An 18,655-nucleotide genomic window follows, 5' to 3' on the forward strand; every position below is an offset into this window, starting at 1 on the left:
TATTCGACACACAACAGATTTCATACAGATAATATTATATTACTGACTTTTCCTTTAGTAGCGAAATTTACATATGTATGTGGTGCCTTTTTTATCAGTCATATCCAACAAAACAGATGTCATACCCAACAGAACAGACAACAAACAAATATATACATTTCTGTATGAGAGTGACGGCTCCTTGACATTTGCATCAGTGTGGATCCACTAATATCATCCAAACTCCTACAGGAATCAACAACTTGCAAATAGAGAGTTAATAAACAAGGGATGCTGCACTGCAGCATGCAGTAAATTGGAAATTTGGATGAGTCAGGGCCCGTGTCTGGATGGCCGAAGTGGTTTAAGGTAACTACTCGTGAGAAGCGGTAAATCCAGATTCGAGTCCTGGTCTGGCAGAAATTTGCAATTTTCACAATTGCATTATCATAATGCCAAATTCCCATCCATCCCTTCCCTTTCTTTCCCCATTCTGTATTTCACATTAGTACATGAAGTTATTCTGTTGTGAAAACATGCCTTGTGATTGAAACAAGCATTTGGAACACGAACACCTACAGTAGGTCCTGTTATATGCAGATTCATTATCTGTGTTTTCACATACGCGCAATTTTATTTTTACCTCCATCACTGCTATTTGTTAACACTACCTGGAAGCACTAATGTGTTACGCATCTCAACAGGCATCTTCTGTCATGTTTGTCGAGATGAGAATCATCGGTTCAGGTTAGTAGAGTTGTGAAGTTGCACTTGACAGGTTCCATAGGGAAAAAAGGAAAGAAAGTGTGACTGCCGAGGAAAAGAAGTGTGTATGAAGGTCGTATTCATTAGAAACAAGGATAGAAGTTTCGGACTGCTGTACAAAAGATGGATGTGATGTAAATGTTGAAGCTTGGAGGAAATGCTAAGCCATTGGATTGAGCAGCGTAACAAACAGCACATGCCTCTCTCTGGAGCAGCTATTCAGGCTAAAGACAAGACGTATGCAGATTTATCTAAAGAAGAGACTGCTCCAGCACCTTCCACGGCTAGTCCAAATTGTTTTGACCACTCCAAACATCATTTTGGATTTCACAACATTAAAATGACAGGAGAGGCAGCTGTAGCAGATTATGTTGGAGCTGAGGAATTAAAAAAATGTTTAAAGTTGTGGCAGAAAAAGACTATACTACGAAACAGGCTCATTTTCGAAATAAGTGCCTAACTGTGTATTCACTTCTGTTGAAGAAAAAGCAGCACATGATTTAAAGTTTCAAGGACCGATGCATCCTTCTCTTCAGAGGAAATGTTACAGGGGACTGCAAATTAAACACTTTATGATCTACTACTCTCAAAATCCTAGGCACTGAAGGGTTGTCACAGGAGCAATCTGGGAATTCAATGGAGAATGAATAAAAAAGGTTGGATGACTTCTGCTATTTTCAGTGACTATTTTTTAAGTGACTAACTAACTAAATAGAAAACTGAAAGCCTACTATGGGGGGTGGGGGTTGATTCAAATAAAAATACTGAAGATCTGTTTCCACAACCAAAGACATCAATCCTGCAACCCATGGACCAGAGAGTTATTTCTACATTCAAGGCATACTATCTGCATAAAATTTATTCAGTCCCATAGAATATGTGATTTGGGTGACAATCTTACCATCAAGATTTTCTGGCGATAGTTTAATATTAAGGTGGTGACTAATGGTTGTTATAGATGTGTGGACTGACATCACTCCAAAATGTACGAGTGGTGTATGGAGGACACAGTGCCCCGAAATTGCATCAGTGCTACAAGATGAAGCAATTACTGATATCACCATTGCAACGAGATAAAGTGCATACGTGGCATGATATACTGGATTCAGTTATGTCAACAAAAAGAATGTGCGTGCTCTCCTACAATGTCACTGTGAGGATCAGAGCAATGAAGATTTGAGACTTTTCAGTGAGAATAGTAACAAAGAAGAAACAGAAGTCAACAAACTCCAGCCTGTTAGAAAGTTGACAAAAAAGAAAATGGCCAAGTCTTTCAAACTGATAAACACTGAAATGATGATTTTTGAGGAACAGGATGCTGAAGGAGTAAATAGTGCAATACTAGAGAGAGAAGTTGAACATTCTCTTAAATGTTACAAAGAGTTCTGTAATCAAATGGCAAAGAAGACTCCACAGCTCACAAACATATATATGGAAAACATTGTGGCAGTTCAAATGAATGACAAGCACCTAGGAAGAACACTTCACCTACAAAGAATCTACATGTGAGGAAATTCATCACGGAAACTGAATGGACTGTACCATCATCAAATTTTTCTGATGTAGATGATCCAGAGGCTATTTAGGATGTAGGCTTAATTAAAATAGTTTCAGAGTATTATTGTGTGTTTCAGTGTTAATAAGCATATAAATCTTGCATTAAAATGAATTTCAGGAAGACGGTAATGGTTATTTTTCATAAAAATACTGAGAAACACTGCTATTTTAAACTTAATGTGTGAATATACATGAACCTAATCACTTATTTTACGTAATTCGCTAATTCGGCATATGTGCAAATTCCACAGAACATAACTATTCTGTATAATGAGGTTTACCTGTACATCTACATCAACATTTACACTTACTTACATATCTGTATTGACAGAGGGTACCCTGTACTACTACAAGTCAGTAAGTTTCCTGTTCCACTCACCGACAGAGTGAACAAAAACAACTGCCTTTGTACGACCCTCACTTTCTCTAATTTTGTCTTTGTGATCTTTATGTGTAATTTATGATGGCATAGGTGGAACTGTTCTACAATCAGCTAAAAATTTCAATTCTCAAAATTTTCTCAATAGTGTTTTGTGAAAAGATCATCTTCCCCACAGTGATTCCAATTTGAATACACAAAGCCTCTCTGTGACACACTTATGTTGACTGAATGTAGCAGTAACAAATTTAGCAATATGCCTCTTAACTGCTTCATTGTCCTCCTCTAATCCAACCTGGTGAGAGTCCCAAGCACTCTAGCAGTATTCAAGAATGGACTGCACTGGAGTTCTGTATGTCATCCGCTTTATAGATCAGCTATGCTTTCCCTATATTTGTTCTTATATGCTATTTCCATTTCATACCACTCTGTAATATTACACTTAGGTATTTCATCAATGTGACTTTGTGAATCAGCACACCACTAATACTATACTCCGAAATTTACACGGTCATTTTTCCTACTTGTCTGATTTAACTTAAATTTTTCTGTATTTAGGGCAAACTGCCATTCATCACATCAAATAGAAATTCTGTCTAAGTAATCCTACACCCTTCTACAGTCAACAATGACACTTTCCCATACACTTACACTGTTTTCAACAAACAGTTGGTGGCTACCTTGTTCATCAGATCATTCATGTATAAAGATAACACTAGCAGTTCTACCAGACTTCACTGGGGCATTCCTGACTACACAATTGCCTCTGATGAACACCTGTTGTCCAGGACAAAGTGTTGGGTTCTGTTACAAGAAGTCTTTGAACCATTCACCTATCTGGAAACCGTTCATAAACTTGGACCTCCATTAAGAGTCTGCAGTGGGGCACCATGTCAGATGCTTTTTAGAAATGTAGCAATAGCGAATTTGCCTGTTGCCCTTCAATCGTGGTTTGCAGGACATGATGTAAGAAAAGGGTGAGGTAAGTTTCAATTGTTTTCTAAATCCATTTGTGGACAGAAGCTACTCCATCTCAAAGAAATTGTTTATATTTGAACTTAAAATATGTTCAAGAATTCTGCAGCAAACAAATGTTAAGGATGTTGATATTTTAATTTTGCAGGTCCATTATTTTACCCTTCTTATATACAGGAGTCACCTGCACTTCTCTCCCGTCACAGGACTTTCTACTGGGTGGTAGTTCCGAATAAATATAAACTACGTGAAGAGGCAACACTATAGGGTACTCTCGGTAAAGTCAGACAGATTCCATCCGGATCTGATGATTATTTGTTTTCCACTCTTCAAGTTGCTTCTCTATGGCAGGGATGCTTGTTAATTACTATATCCTCCATAAGGGAGTCTGTGTGGCAATCAAATGAGGGTATGTCTGTACAACACTCCTGCATTACTAATTTCTTAAACCATTCTTTGATGAACAAATTCATTCAATGACAGAAACTGAACAGTTTTTTTTATTGCTGCTTCAATAGATCAGTGTTTTGATAACACTGCTAAAAATAGCCTCCTCACCAATATTGTACAGTGGCTTGTGGAACATAGCTGTGTGCACAGATACTGAAAGAACTGTTCACCTGTTCACTGCCTCCACACCTGCAATTCATCAATATAATGATACATACACGTGCACAGAGAGAAGGGCAAAAAGAGAGAAGGGACAAAAGTAGTAATTTACGTAGTGAACAGTTTATTGTTGTTATAACTTTTCTGCGATAGCTATGCTGAAATAAAAACACACACATATTCATTAAAATTACAGGAGTATGGAGCAGCTGCATGGAGAGGTACTACCAAACCTGTCAAAGTTCTGATTTGGTTTTAAATGATGTTCACCATTGTCTGGATTCGAGGAACATTTATGTTTAAGAGGTTCACAAACATGGGAGATTCAATTAAATTTCCCAATGACAACAGAATTTTGCACATAAAAACTTACAGCCATACAGGAAAAAATGGTATGCATTTCAGATACTTTCATCTCTCATGACTTAGTGCATAAGGATTAAATCATTGAGGGTATACAGGAAAGTTCTTAAACCTTCCAGAACTTCACTGTGCATTATTCAACTTAAAAAGTAAAATGCAATGTGTATTTAAAAAAGCAAAATAACAGTAGTTATATAATGTTCCCAGTAAAATATTTATAAATGCTACACTATTGTTTCTCTTTCAGCCACAATACACAGTAAGCCAACAGTAAAAATCATTGCTTATGTCCATCAGCAGATATTTAACCAAAGCCGTAATGTATGTCCTGTTCATTCATTCACTGTAACACTAAGTATATAGCAAGGAAGGGGCGCACACACACCAAATCATTTCTGAATCCACGTGAAAAGATATGGCTTTGAGGTCACTAACATAATAAGATGTTGTGTCAAATCTTGGGAATTACAAGAGTCTTACTGAAAGTTGTGAGCAATGGTTTGTCATGAAAGTAATTCTTACAATATAATAAAAATGACTGCATTATCATAATACACAAACTTTACACTATGTGGTGACACATTGTAACATCAGATTGTACCCAAGCGCAGAAGTCCTTTTGCTATAGCAAAAAATAATTGTCCATGTAATCATTGTGGCATTAGCACCAAGTGAGAGCAGAGAAATTGCTTATGCTGGCTCCCATGTTTTGTCAGATATGTCATTGAAAGAAACAAGATTAACTAAAATAGAATAAAAAAGCAGAGTTTGAAATCTCTTAGAATGCCGACATGTTTAATGTTTACTGGAAGGTCCAATTGTACACGTAGTATTGTTACATTTTAAACACTGAATTACCACAAAGAAAAAATATACAGTAATGTAGAATTTTACGTGTGAACTACATTATCTATATTAATTAGAATTCTGATTTGTGTTAAAGATCCACACATCAGTGTAATCCAGATATAACACTGTGATGAAAATTCCTATTATCTATCATTAGCTTTATTTACACAATGGCAGACACTGGCATTTCACGATGACCTTCGAATTCTTTAAGTATGCAAATGGATATTTGCACATTTGTGTTAGCAGTGACAGAAGACACCTAGATGTGAACTGTTGCATCCTAAATGAGCCTCACAGTGGTTGACATCAAACTGCTCCGTAGTGCACAGCAAGGAAACAGTTGAATAGTCCTTTAGATATTACTTAAGTGTCACTATCAATGAAATCACTACAAAACTTTTAATAGAAGATAAGCAGTATAGGAGAGAATTTGAAGCTCGGTTTGGAAGGAGACTGCTTTTGGCAAGTACTGTGACATTTAATGAAAGCCATTTCCATCATTACGAACCCGAGTGAAAACACCAGAGTATAATGGCACCTTTTGGATTCGCTATCACAAAAGAAAGTGAAGAGCGTGCAGTATGCTGGTAAAGTTATGGGCACTATATTATGGGATGCAGAGGGTTGTAATTTTTGTTGGTTGCTTTGGAACTTCTCAGGCTATATATGAGGGCATGCTGGAGACTAATGCCTCTAAATTTTTTTTTTACATGAAAACTCTTAAAGCTTATTTAAATAAAACAAACTTTGTTAACACACTAAATTTTTATTCTTCATGTCTAAATATTTATTTCTCAACACAGTCACCCTGGTGACAAACACATTTCTCCAAATGAGACACTAGATTGTTGATACAGTCACTGTAGAACATCTGACTTTATTGACTGAACTGCAACCTCAGGTCTGTTTGCTTTGCTTCTTCACTATCCCTCAGGTCTGCTTGCTTTGCTTCTTCACTATCAAACTGAAGTCACTGAAGGTGTTCTTTAAGTTTTGGAAACACAGTTGTCCACTCTGAGGTGTGCCACACACACACACTGAGGTTAGCATGACCAATTCCTCCATTATGAGCATGAACAACCCAACATTGCACATTCCTCATGGCAATACAATCATCAGTGTAGAGAACTTTCCTTCTTCTATGGATTTCAATTGGAGTCACATTTTCTGCAGTTAGAAACTTGATTACAGTATGTTATTTCTCATACACTGACACAGTTATGTTACACATTGCCATGTTACATGTTACAATTAGGAGCCATCTAGTGGCAGAGGGTTGCAACTTGTGTCAGTACAACGAGAAAGTCAGCGAAGTAATAATGATTAAAATATAAAAAAGCAACTGTTCCATAAAATCTTACACGTAAAAGTTGAAACTGCTTTTGTTCTTGTTAGAATAATAGTTGCCTGTAGAACCTGTTGAGGTGCTGCTTCCAAGAAGCATTCGAAGAGACGCAGAAGTGCCGCATCTGAGTCCTCCTTCACCATCAGTTCGTAATACTTGCGCTGGTTTATGAAGTCTTTATCTTTCTCTGCTTTCCACGATTGCAAAGCGTACATAAGAACATCGCAATGTCTGGAAACGTTAAAAACACCAGTCAACATATAAATTTCTACGGTGGACACAGTAAAGATAATACTTAAATTTCATAAGATAGTGACAAAGATGGGTGTGTTCAACCTGGCAACACCAGAAGTAGGCTTTGATCCATGATAATGCTATCAAAGGTACACAGACAGAGAGAGAACGGAACAATGACAATATTTATTTAAATTGTGGTGAAAGCAACAACATACACAGCAAGGGCCTGAAGATGGGGGCCATGTGCTTCAAGGGCCTGAAGATGGAGGCATGTGCTTCACCCTCCCTCACATCCCCCCAATCTAAAGGACAAAAAATCTTTGCAAATCAAACTCGCATCCTGTCCTGACAGACAGGCAGACTTATCAGTTCAGTATCCGAAGAAAGTTACAACATGTGATTTATTTATCTGTTTATAACATGTGACAAAACATGCAGGAGCTTAACTTGTAACATTACATTTACAATTTTGTGATGCTCAAATTAATAGCAAAATACTGTGGATTTAAAATATGCATATTCTCAAGTGTCAAAGCTAAACTTCATAAAACAGTTAGTAGCACAATACTTTAATCTTTCCCTTCCCCAGTCCTGGGGCATATGGACATTTACCTATAATCCATTTCTTGGTTTTCACTTCAACTTTTTGTCCTCTAACATTTTGAGCGCACTGGGTGATGAGTTTTAGTAAATGGCTCCTGTGATTAAGAGTGTTCATGTGATCCTTAATATTTCTGAATTTAGATATGAGGTTACTCCCATAAAGCATATTGACTATATGTTACCTGATTACATATATGATAAACTTGAGGTTTCTATATGCATCAAAGATTTACCAACAGGGCTTCTGCTGTCCAGTAGACTCTATTCATCATATTCTGTTCATTTGATCCACCATGCTGAAAGTACAATTACACTGGGTTTATGAGAGGTTAACCATTAAATTTTCATTTTCAGTGTGATTTTGTGTTTTCTCCATCAACTTTTGAACTTTCTTATGAAAATTACCTGGATCTTTTTTTGCAGTAAAGACCAGATGTACAATAACATATGTGATAATGACTGGTTCATAACTTGGGTACTTGGAAGATCATTTACACAATACAAGGTGTCTCTCTCAAAAGAGGCCCCACAAACATTTAGCAATTCCGTTGAAATTGCTCTGTGTAATTTGTGACTTTTGACAAGGGAACACTGCACTCTGCAACATCATTCGACGCAATAGTGTGTTTCTGCATGTCGCTGTTGCTGGAGTTCAGAATTCACTGTTTAGTGATAATGTATCGCTATTCTGTCATAGAGCGCGTATTTCTTGTGAAACAATATTGGATTACTCATTTCATTAAGACATGTCAGTGAATGTTTGTTGAATGGTTTGGTAACCAGTATATACCATTTAAATGCTGCAAGATGAAGAGCAGTGGAACAGTGTTTTGAATCTACACAGCAGGATGTGACCGCCATTAATGGAAGAAAGTGGCTGACATGGAACAATGATTATTGGTCTTTCCTGCACATTTGTTTGATGTTTATCTCAGGAATGTGGAATGTTGTGGAGCACATATCACAGAGCTGCCATTGGTTTCAGAAATTTGTGGCTCAGAGGCCATGAATATTGCAGGACACATTGTTCAGTGATGAGGCATGGTTCCACCTCTCTGGTTATGTACACTCTCAGAATACATGTTCGTGGTGTAATGAAAATGCACATGCACGGGTCAAATAACACCTGCATTCACAAAAGATTGGTGTGTTCTGTGCAATATCACAGTGTTGTGGACCAATTTTTTTTGAGTCTACTGTGACAACTGCAGTTTACATCGAAATGTTTCGGTAATTTGTGAACCAGTTAGACACTTAAGAACTTACCCTTGGATGGTACCAACAGAAAGGTGCTACATGCCACATATTTCAAGTGACCGTGGCTGAGGTTTAATCATTTTTACAAGTTTAATCATTTTTCCCAGCAGAGTGATTTTGGAAAGACTCTGGCCCCCAAAGGTCATCTGATTTAACACCACCTGACTTTTTCCTCTTGGGTGGAATAAAAGGCAAAATCTACAGTAACAAACCATACAACTTGGAAGATTTACAAGAATGCATTATGCGTGAAATCCAGGCAGTGACACCAGAGGCTTGACCGCAACATTCAAGTTGGTTGGTTGGTTGGTTGGTTTGTGGGATTGTAGGGACCAGACTGCTACGGTCATTGGTCCCCAACATTCAAGTCTGTAGCATCGTGTTCAACTGTGTTTGCAAGTCGAGTGCAGTCACTTCCAGCACCTTGTGTTATTCACCTCAATTTCTCCATGAACAGTATTACAAGTTCATTTCATTTCCTGATTTTTATGCAAAGCCTCATTAACTGTAACTTAAACAAAAGTTTGTGGGGCTTTTTTTTGAGAGGGACACCCAGTATCTTACAAAAAGAAAAGGTCCAACTATCAAGCCCAATGACACACCAAATTTTATGATCCTCATGCTGAACCTTTTCATGTCTACAATGGTCCCACTGTTTTTACAATGCTAGTGCATTACTGCTCATTTATCAAGTATGACTCGTGTAATGTCATAAGTTCTCCACTGAGAGCATCATCTGCATGTTTTGAGAGAGCAGTGTAGCATGGTGAACCTACTAAAAAGCTGTGTTTATTGACTAGTAGATAGCATACCCTGCGGCTCTTGTCATGAGATTTCTAAACTGTATCGTCATTGAAAATGCAATTAGCATGACTTGCTCCCACTCCTTCCCTAATCTTCCAATGCTCAGAGCCTGGGAACACTGTTGGGTGACAGACTGAAGTGTAACATCAGGATCAAATGTGGAAGTATGGCTCTCAGTAGGTAGAATCAATAATGTGATGACTCAAGTGTACTTATGAATCTTCTTGTGGCATATATTTAAAGCATACTATATTTAAATGAGCGGTTTCCATCCACCATTTTGATGATGTCACAGATCGTAGCAGACAAACGGTATTGGTATGTTCAATAATCTCAGACACTTGCAAAAGTACATTACAAAACACTAATAAAATAGAGGAAGAAACTTAAAATGAGATAGACATCTCAAGCTCATAGCATGAAATACTGAATTGTTCAAAATGAATACAAAGATATTAATTGTTTAATGTGTATCACAGATGTGATACACAACAAAATTCAACATGAGAATGAAAGAACCAACTTTTCAATGCACCTGTGTGCACACTTTGAAATAATTTACAATCACCACTGTTTGAAAGTTTCCAAACAGAAGTCTTTCATGTTACAAAGGATAAACATATACAAGGGGCATTCACATATAAACTGGAATACTGTAACATATCAACACAACTGGAGTGCCTTACTTTTCTACACAGTTTCTTGTAGTAAATGTACCTTTTTCCATCAGACAGAAAAATTTTCCTTCACAGAAGAAAGTAACTGGCTGCCCCAATAATGCGTCTACTGTTTGATTGCAGTGTCATCTTTGAAACGACCCCCTCCTAATTCCTTCCTCTGTGGACCAAACATGTAGTAATCACATGGAGACACGTCCAGACTCTAAAGGCGGGTGTTCAAGAGGTTGCTAGTGTAGCTGACTGCCGTACATGGCAATGCAGAAGAAGTGCCAATGTACTTCTAACTGGCAAGCTGATAATATTAAAGTGTTGAGCAAACAATAAATAGGCATTAACTTAAACTTAAAATACTGACAGTGTTATTTGATTATTTGTAACTGATCTAAATGCCTACTGATTCATCCACTGGATGAGAAATTAAAATGTTGATCAAAGCAATTAAGGCCAAATGGTAACCTTTCAGAATGCTGTGGTGGCCAGAAGGGAGATGACAAGGCTTCTTTTCCAGTGGCCTCCATTGTCACCTGACCTAATACTTTGGAGATTTATTTTTTAAAGCATATGTAAAAGACTGATTGTACTTGCATCTGCAGTTTGGTGACTTTACCAAGTTAAGAAAAGCTCACACTAACTTACTTTTTAATTCTACATATCACTTAATTGTCTAAATCAAAATTGAGAAATGATATTGTTAGTCCATATTTAGGTGAAATTTGAAGTACTACTGATAGAAACATTTAAAATTCATAAAAAACTGTTTTCCTCATCCTAACAATATGTAGTACTTGGAATTTCACCACCTGAAGCTATGTCACTGATCAGCCACTCTGCCTCTTTATAATGTTACAAACTTCCTTTTTGGTACAGTTAACAAATATGAAACAGTTTTAAGACCCCGATATCCTTATTGGCACACTTGACATAGAAAGAACAGGTTTTACCCCTCCAGATGTTGGTATAAGGTGATTAAACCTTTGAAGAGAAATTTATGAAACAACTGTAAAATGAAATTAGACAGTAGAATAACCTCTTCTTCATCATTACACTCTGTTGTTGGTTTTGTTTTTATAATAATTGTGAAGAACTAGCCATCTTCTTGGTTTCTGTAGCAATCTTGATAAGATCTAAGAGGAAAACTTGTACTTAGTAGTCAGCATCAATGATAAAGTTATGGGCAAACAAACGGATAATACAGCTTCTCTAAAAGTTGTAAAAGCCCAAATACAGTAGGAGAGAGGGGAAGGGGACTGATGGAGCAGTCAGATATCCACATCAAGTCATTAAAGACATCTAAGAAACAATTACTACTGAAATCGGTCTGTTTATTTAGCACTGTCCTCCTTTTACTGTGTGAAAATACTTCCACACCAAAATGTTAAGCATGTGCCCCTTGCGTGCAATATGTACCCATAATGGCTTACTGTCTTCTACAAATAGGGGAAGCCCTGCTGAGTTTCATTTTAAAGCTGAACTCATTTCTCTTGAAATTTGCAGTCATAATAACTAATTGTGTTACTGACTGGAAATCTTCCAGCCTATATCACAAGTTCCAGTGGAATTAACACCGAGCTGCAAGTTGTTATGCAAGGATCACTACTTTTAAAAAAATTAATCCCACTACACATGCACTGTGCTTACACAAACACAGATTCATGGCTACGAAAATGGCACCACAATGACAACAATGTATAACTACATAACAATTCAAATGCATAGTACTTGAGTCATTATAAATCAAAAACTCTCAGATCTTTTTGCTACACCCTGAAAAATGATGTTAGAATCAAGATTTGTGAGAATATCCAGTAGACAAGTGTTACATACACCCACTATGTCAAACAATAGTTTTGCACTGGTGCTAAGCTATCATATGAATTACATAATGAAAAGTACTACATTTTAGATAAAATGCTACTATTTAATATAAAACTTGCCTTAAAATTGGTGCAATCTGGAAAAATAGCACAAACATTCGAAGTAGCCATCTCTTCGTGGCTATCTTAGTAAGTGTCATGTTATCTTCATCCGCAACATACCTGTGAGCATCAAAAGTATTTAGCTGACTGAAATAATCTTAGATTTACATCTTAATTAACCAACAACAGAACAGTGACCAAATAAATTAAACATAGCACTTTCCGCACATATATCGCTGCTCCAATTACACACAGTCAGAAAATGGCCTGGAATGAGAGGGCCAGACATAAAGATCTTGGCAATTACATAAAATCAATGCATGCTTGGTGTCCCAGTCACGACATCTTTGGTCATGAAGGAAACTACTAGCAACCTACAGAACCCCCAAACATGCTGCTGAAAACACCAGGGTTGATTGCATGGGATGTTTTCCGAACATTTCGTAGTGTTTACTGTGTGTGTGTGTGTGTGTGTGTGTGTGTGTGTGTGTGTGTGTGTGTGTGTGTGCGCGCGAGTGTATACCCGTAAGTCTTTCCGCTCCCGGGATTGGAATGACTCCTTACCCTCTCCCTTAAAACCCACATCCTTTCGTCTTTCCCTCTCCTTCCCTCTTTCCTGATGAGGCAACAGTTTGTTGCGAAAGCTTGAATTGTGTGTGTATGTTTGTGTGTCTATCGACCTGCCAGCACTTTCTTTCAATATACGAGGGTTATTCCAAAAGTAAGGTCCGATTGATTGCCAAATTGAAACCACAGTGAACATCAGAAATGTTTTACTTGTAACAATTAGCTACACCTTTCAGCTACTTCTCTACGTAGTCGCCGTTCTGACTTAGACTTTTGTCATAGTGTTGTACCAACTTTTCAATAGCCTCATCATAGAAGGCAGCCGCCAGTGCTTTCCGCCAATTCTCCACGCTGGCCTACACCTCGTTGTCTGTGTCAAAATGTTGTCTTCAAAGACAGCGGTTCATGTGACCAGAGATGAAACTCAGGGGGAGACAATTGCGGACTGTATTGTGGGTAATCTAACATTTCCATTTGAAAACGATGCAGGAGCATCTTCATTGCCCCTGCAGAATGCGGCTGAGAATTGTCGTGAAGACGAAACAGCACGACAGTTATGTAATGTTGGCTGCATAGCTTCAGGCGAAATTTCTCACCAGGCCCTCGTACTTGGCGGCAGACACTATTTTCTAGACATCTTTACGCACTCACTGCGAGCTCAGAAATGAGAAGAGCGACGTGATGCTAACTGCGGTTATACTAGAGACACTACCCAACACATCTGTGCAAAGCTTTATCGGATTTTCATAGTCGTTTCCATTTCGCGACCGATCGGACCTTACTTTTGGAATAACCCTCGTACTTATAAGCATGCTACTACTATTTTTTCCATGTAATTGTGGAGTACTTATGGCCTGAATGAGATTTTCACTCTGCAGCGGAGTGTGCGCTGACTGAGCACTTGCCCGCGAAAGGCAAAGGTCCCGAGTTCAAGTCTCAGTCGGGCACACAATTTTTATCTGCCAGGAAGTTTCACTTATGGCCTGACGCAATCGATAGTAATCGGCCACTTTGACCTCCAATAACTCATGTACTATTTAAGTTACATGCCTGTAATTCAGTCCAATTTAGGTTTACACTAATAGCTTTTTAAAGACATGGCAATAGACAAAATCGGATCAAGCGTTTATATTTTGGAAATTCATTGCTGGGTGTTACTCGTATAATTTACTGTCAGATACTAAACTTTAAACTAATAAAGATATTGAAAATCTGATTACACCATCAGAATCATCGTGCAAATAATGGTAATGTACATGTTTCTTTTTGAGTTATCATGATTGATCTGGCTACTATTAAATTTCTGTACGAACTGTGAAATGTCTGCCATTAAGGTTTCACACAGTCCGCCACCTTTGGCACTCCCGGCATAGACATATCCTTCATCAACACAAAGCACTGTCCTTTCGAATTGGTAGGGATTCCCAGTTTCTTGCTGTGTGTTAGGTGTGAACTTGTCGAATATCAAACCACCAGAGAGCGTAATACAATCATGAAAACTAGACAAGGAGTCAGTCTACATGAAAATCACTTTTATGTGTTGTATTGGGACTGTGTACATCGCAGTTCAGTTGAAACAGTTTCTACTACATCAAAGCTTAAAGTTGCAATATCAACTGTATACTGTGGCCTGTGACATCTTCAAGATTGTGGGTAGCCCTATTTCAAGCCCACCCCTTGTGGTTACAATTACTGTTCAGTTACTCACAGAGGCCCAGTGTGGACTGTATCATATGGCAAGAAAAACTTGGTAGATATTATAATGTGTGAATGCGGAACTGATTTATGCTGGAAAAAAAATTAGTTTCAATTTTCGCCACAAGGTGCAAATCTGGCACTGCACAGCATCTCGCCAACGTCTCCGGTGCTATTTTGAACAAACTGTGTAAGCAGCAGTTAATAATACCAACATTATGACTATCTCACTTGTTTGACCTGTTCTGCCCATGTCCCGTCCCTAACCCATTACATATGAAAACATTTCTATGAGGTGAATGAAAATCAAGCAATGAGATTAACTTTTTATTTTCCAAAGTTTTTATTTGTAAACAACAATCCTGTTCCCTTTAAAGCAGTTCCCTTTGGCAGCTATACACCATTTAGCCATCACGTTATGGCAAGCAAAACTTGGTAGATATTATTCCCAGTCTTGGTAGCAGCACTGAAATGTTTCTATTGGTAAGGACTTTAACACATCGTTCACATTCTTTTGAATAGTCTCCAGAGTCCCAAAATGATGTGCTTTTAAGACTTTTTAAATTTTGAGAAAAGAAAAATTTCACAAGGACTAAGATCTGATGAAAAGGGGGAGGGGGGGGGGGGGGGCTGTGAAACAACAGGAAAGCCTTCAGAGATCAAAACTTCTGTAATGCAAGTGGCCGTGTGACATGGAGCATTATCAAGATGTACCACCCACTTGCCTGTAATGTCAGGTTTCACTCTGTTCATCCATTTCCTGAGCCATTGAAGGATGTCTTTGTAAAACACTTGGTTGACAGATGGAACAAATGCCTTATGCACGATACCCCTACAGCTAAAAAGCAAATCGGCATTGTTTAAATCTTCGATTTGCTCACTTGAACTTTTTCCAGTTGAGGAGATATCTCTGCATGCCACTTCTCACATTGCCACTGTCTCAGGATCATACTCAAAAAATCCAGGATTCATCACCTGTCATCACATGACTGAACCAATCATGGTCATAGGAAATCCTCTCAGGAGATCAATGCATATATTTCTTTGATTGTCTTTCTGTTCATTTGTGAGGTTTTTTTTGGGGGAGGGGGGGGAGGGGGGACCATTTTGGCACAAACCTTTTGCATGTGCAAAACTTCAGTCAAAATTTGATGTACGATGAAAGTGTAAGTTTTAACACATCACCCACCATTCTTATTGTTAAACGTCTGTCTGATCTCACAAGAACAAACACATGTTTGATGATTTCACCAATTTTTGAAGTTGAATGTCTCCCTGAGGAAAGTTCATCTTCAACGTGTTCTCAGCCTTCCAAAAATCAGTTGTGCCAGTGAAAAACTTGTGCTCTTGGCACAGAATGTTTCCCATAGGTCTGTCTCAACTTTTCATAGGTCAAACTTGTAGATTACCCAAGTTTAACACACAAAACTTGATGGCATCACATTGCTCTAAAATTCCGATTTTCCATTATCGTGAAACAAAACAAAAAACAATTTCACTGATGGCGCTCTCAAACATAACGTGATGGCTAAATGGAGCTGAAACTTAGATTGAGCATCTGGAAAGGATGAATACACAGATCTACACAACTAGAACAACATAGCATTTCCAGATTGCTCGCACTGTTTTCAGTCTCATTACTTTTCTTGTACACCTCGTAAATGTCTTTCTTGCATTGACAGTGCCAGATCTGCATCTGGTGGCCAAAATTGGAACTAATTTTTCTTCGAATGTAGATCAGTTCTGCATTAATCCCTTAGCATAACTACCAGGTTCCACTGTCATACAATACTTACAGCCCACACTGGGCTTCTATGAGTAGGCGCACTTTATTATACCCATGTGGTACAATATGGTGACCATGATGTCATTCATTACATCTGCAAACAAACATAAATAACATTATTTAACTCCTACAATAAAATGAAACTAACAAGACAGCTAAGGGAAGTAGCAGTTTTGTGCAGAAACTAAGTAAATATAAGCCTATAAGAATAATGACACTAACCCAAAACATATATTAACCCAAAAATGAAGAACATGGAATTCTCAAAGGTGTACTTTTTAGAGCCTATGTTTATTAGACTTTTTAACTTTGAATGATCATTCCTGTCATATCGCTGCATATTAACTGTTCCTCCTAGAACACCCTACACAGCTCATACGAGGCCCTCGATACCACGGACCAGCACACTACTCCAAAACTCAATACTGCAAATTTCACTTGGCCTATATGGCAGCTACAACAAAACCCACAGTACTAAGAGCAGCACACTCAAAAGTCATCTGCAATCAGTCCAAATAACTATGGGGACTTCGTCTTAATAGCTAACATTCTTCGCCCATTGCAATGAGCAGAGACCTACTTGTAAATTTCCATCATATCTATGGCTAACAAATAAGGAAATATAATATTAAATCTCCAAGCATATTAAACACGAAGCAGTAGTAATTCCGAACATAAACAGTCCATCAGTGATAATACATAAAGTTGAGAAGTCAATAGGAAACTAGCATAAACTCTTTGTAACAACCTGATACATTCAGTTCACAAATCTCAAATGACTCACTAACATACCTAAAGCACAACTTTGTAACATAGACATCTAACGCAAGAGAGTGCCACCAAATACTACAACACACCATCTACAGATATGATGTGACTCAAGAACACTGAGCCACTGTAATGTCACACAAAAGAACATAGTTACATCATGGGTCGAAGCAAAAAGTGGAATCACGACTCTTGGTTGATCCTTTATTACCAACAGCAAAAACTTTTAAGCAGTAAATGCACTGGAAAGTGTGTGTGTGTGTAAGAATTCTAAAATCCTCAAGAAACACTTCTACAATATTTACAGCTACCTACTTTACACAATATTCTTACTACTTACTTGTGCTGAACAAATGCTATACTTACTTTAGAAGCAATGGCCCAAAAGATAAGTCTATAAGACAACAATATGCAAAGTAAGTCAACATAGTTTAATTATAGCCTTGAAGAGTAGATTAAAAGTGATAGTGTTAACTGAATGCATTGTACATCTGAAGAACTACTTCACAGATTTTTAAAGAACCATACAATGAACCTAAGAAAACCTACTTCAAAAGTTAGATTACAAACATTATAGGAACAAGTGAGCAGTTTACACCTTACACTCCTTGCATTCAACCACTATTTTCTATTACCACAAACTTTATGGTAATAAAGTGAATGAGCACTGACTGAATAAAGGCTTGTCAGAAATGACAACTCCCTCAGTTCTAATTGGAGAACATGTTTTGCAGAGAAATACTCAGGAATGGTGGCAGTTGCATATTGGTAAAATATAAAATTCAGCAACATAGCCAAATCTGAGAGCTTGTTCAATGAAAGAGACATAGAACTCTTAACAGCAGAGCTGCCACATCAAGATATAATTATCCATATATTTGCCACACGGTGTCAAAAATGTTGACATGGTCACATGGAATAATTCGTTTAGAAAATATGTACACCGGCAAGTAAAATACTGTCTCACACATGGAGCCTTTAATGTTGATTTCCTCAAGGCCAATAAATTTAAATGAAATCAAATATATACTGATATCCCCTAGTACAAAACTAACCATAGCTGACACAGCTCAAATAAACAGTACTTCTACAAAAACTATTTACTAGATTTTTATAAATACAGACAAACAGGCCGGAAATACAGACGGGTCCGATTCCACCCGTCTGCTTTGAGTCACGACGTCACAAATATGGCAGAAACGACACATACACTATGACTCCAATATGGCATCTATGACGTCATTATGTAAACATGACAACAAAGACAAAAATACATTGAAAAATCGACACACACACACACACACACACACACACACACACACACACACACACACACACACACACACACACACACACATTCCACAAAAAACCTAATGAAACTAACGGGACAAGCATGGGAAATTGGGGGTTTTTGGGTGGGGACAAAGTAAATATAACCAAATTCAGACACACACCACCATACCAAACCACACAAGACGAAAAAACCGGCAACACAAAACTCCCTAAATTCCACTAAAA

General features: G+C 37.8%; 1 protein-coding gene across 1 annotated transcript in view; it reads right to left on the reverse strand.

Annotated features, from left to right (window-relative positions):
* The window catches only part of LOC126425070 (XK-related protein 7-like), a 38,140-nt gene that overhangs the window by 9,584 nt on the left and 9,901 nt on the right, over positions 1-18,655 (reverse strand). Inside the window, exons 2-3 of the mRNA XM_050087980.1 lie at positions 12,340-12,441; positions 6,841-7,055 (exon numbers count right to left, since the gene is read on the reverse strand). Coding sequence (XP_049943937.1) covers positions 6,841-7,055; positions 12,340-12,441 — 317 coding nt within the window. The remainder of the gene's footprint in view (positions 1-6,840; positions 7,056-12,339; positions 12,442-18,655) is intronic.

Source organism: Schistocerca serialis, chromosome 10 (assembly GCF_023864345.2).
Source record: "Schistocerca serialis cubense isolate TAMUIC-IGC-003099 chromosome 10, iqSchSeri2.2, whole genome shotgun sequence".
Lineage (NCBI taxonomy): Eukaryota > Metazoa > Arthropoda > Insecta > Orthoptera > Acrididae > Schistocerca > Schistocerca serialis.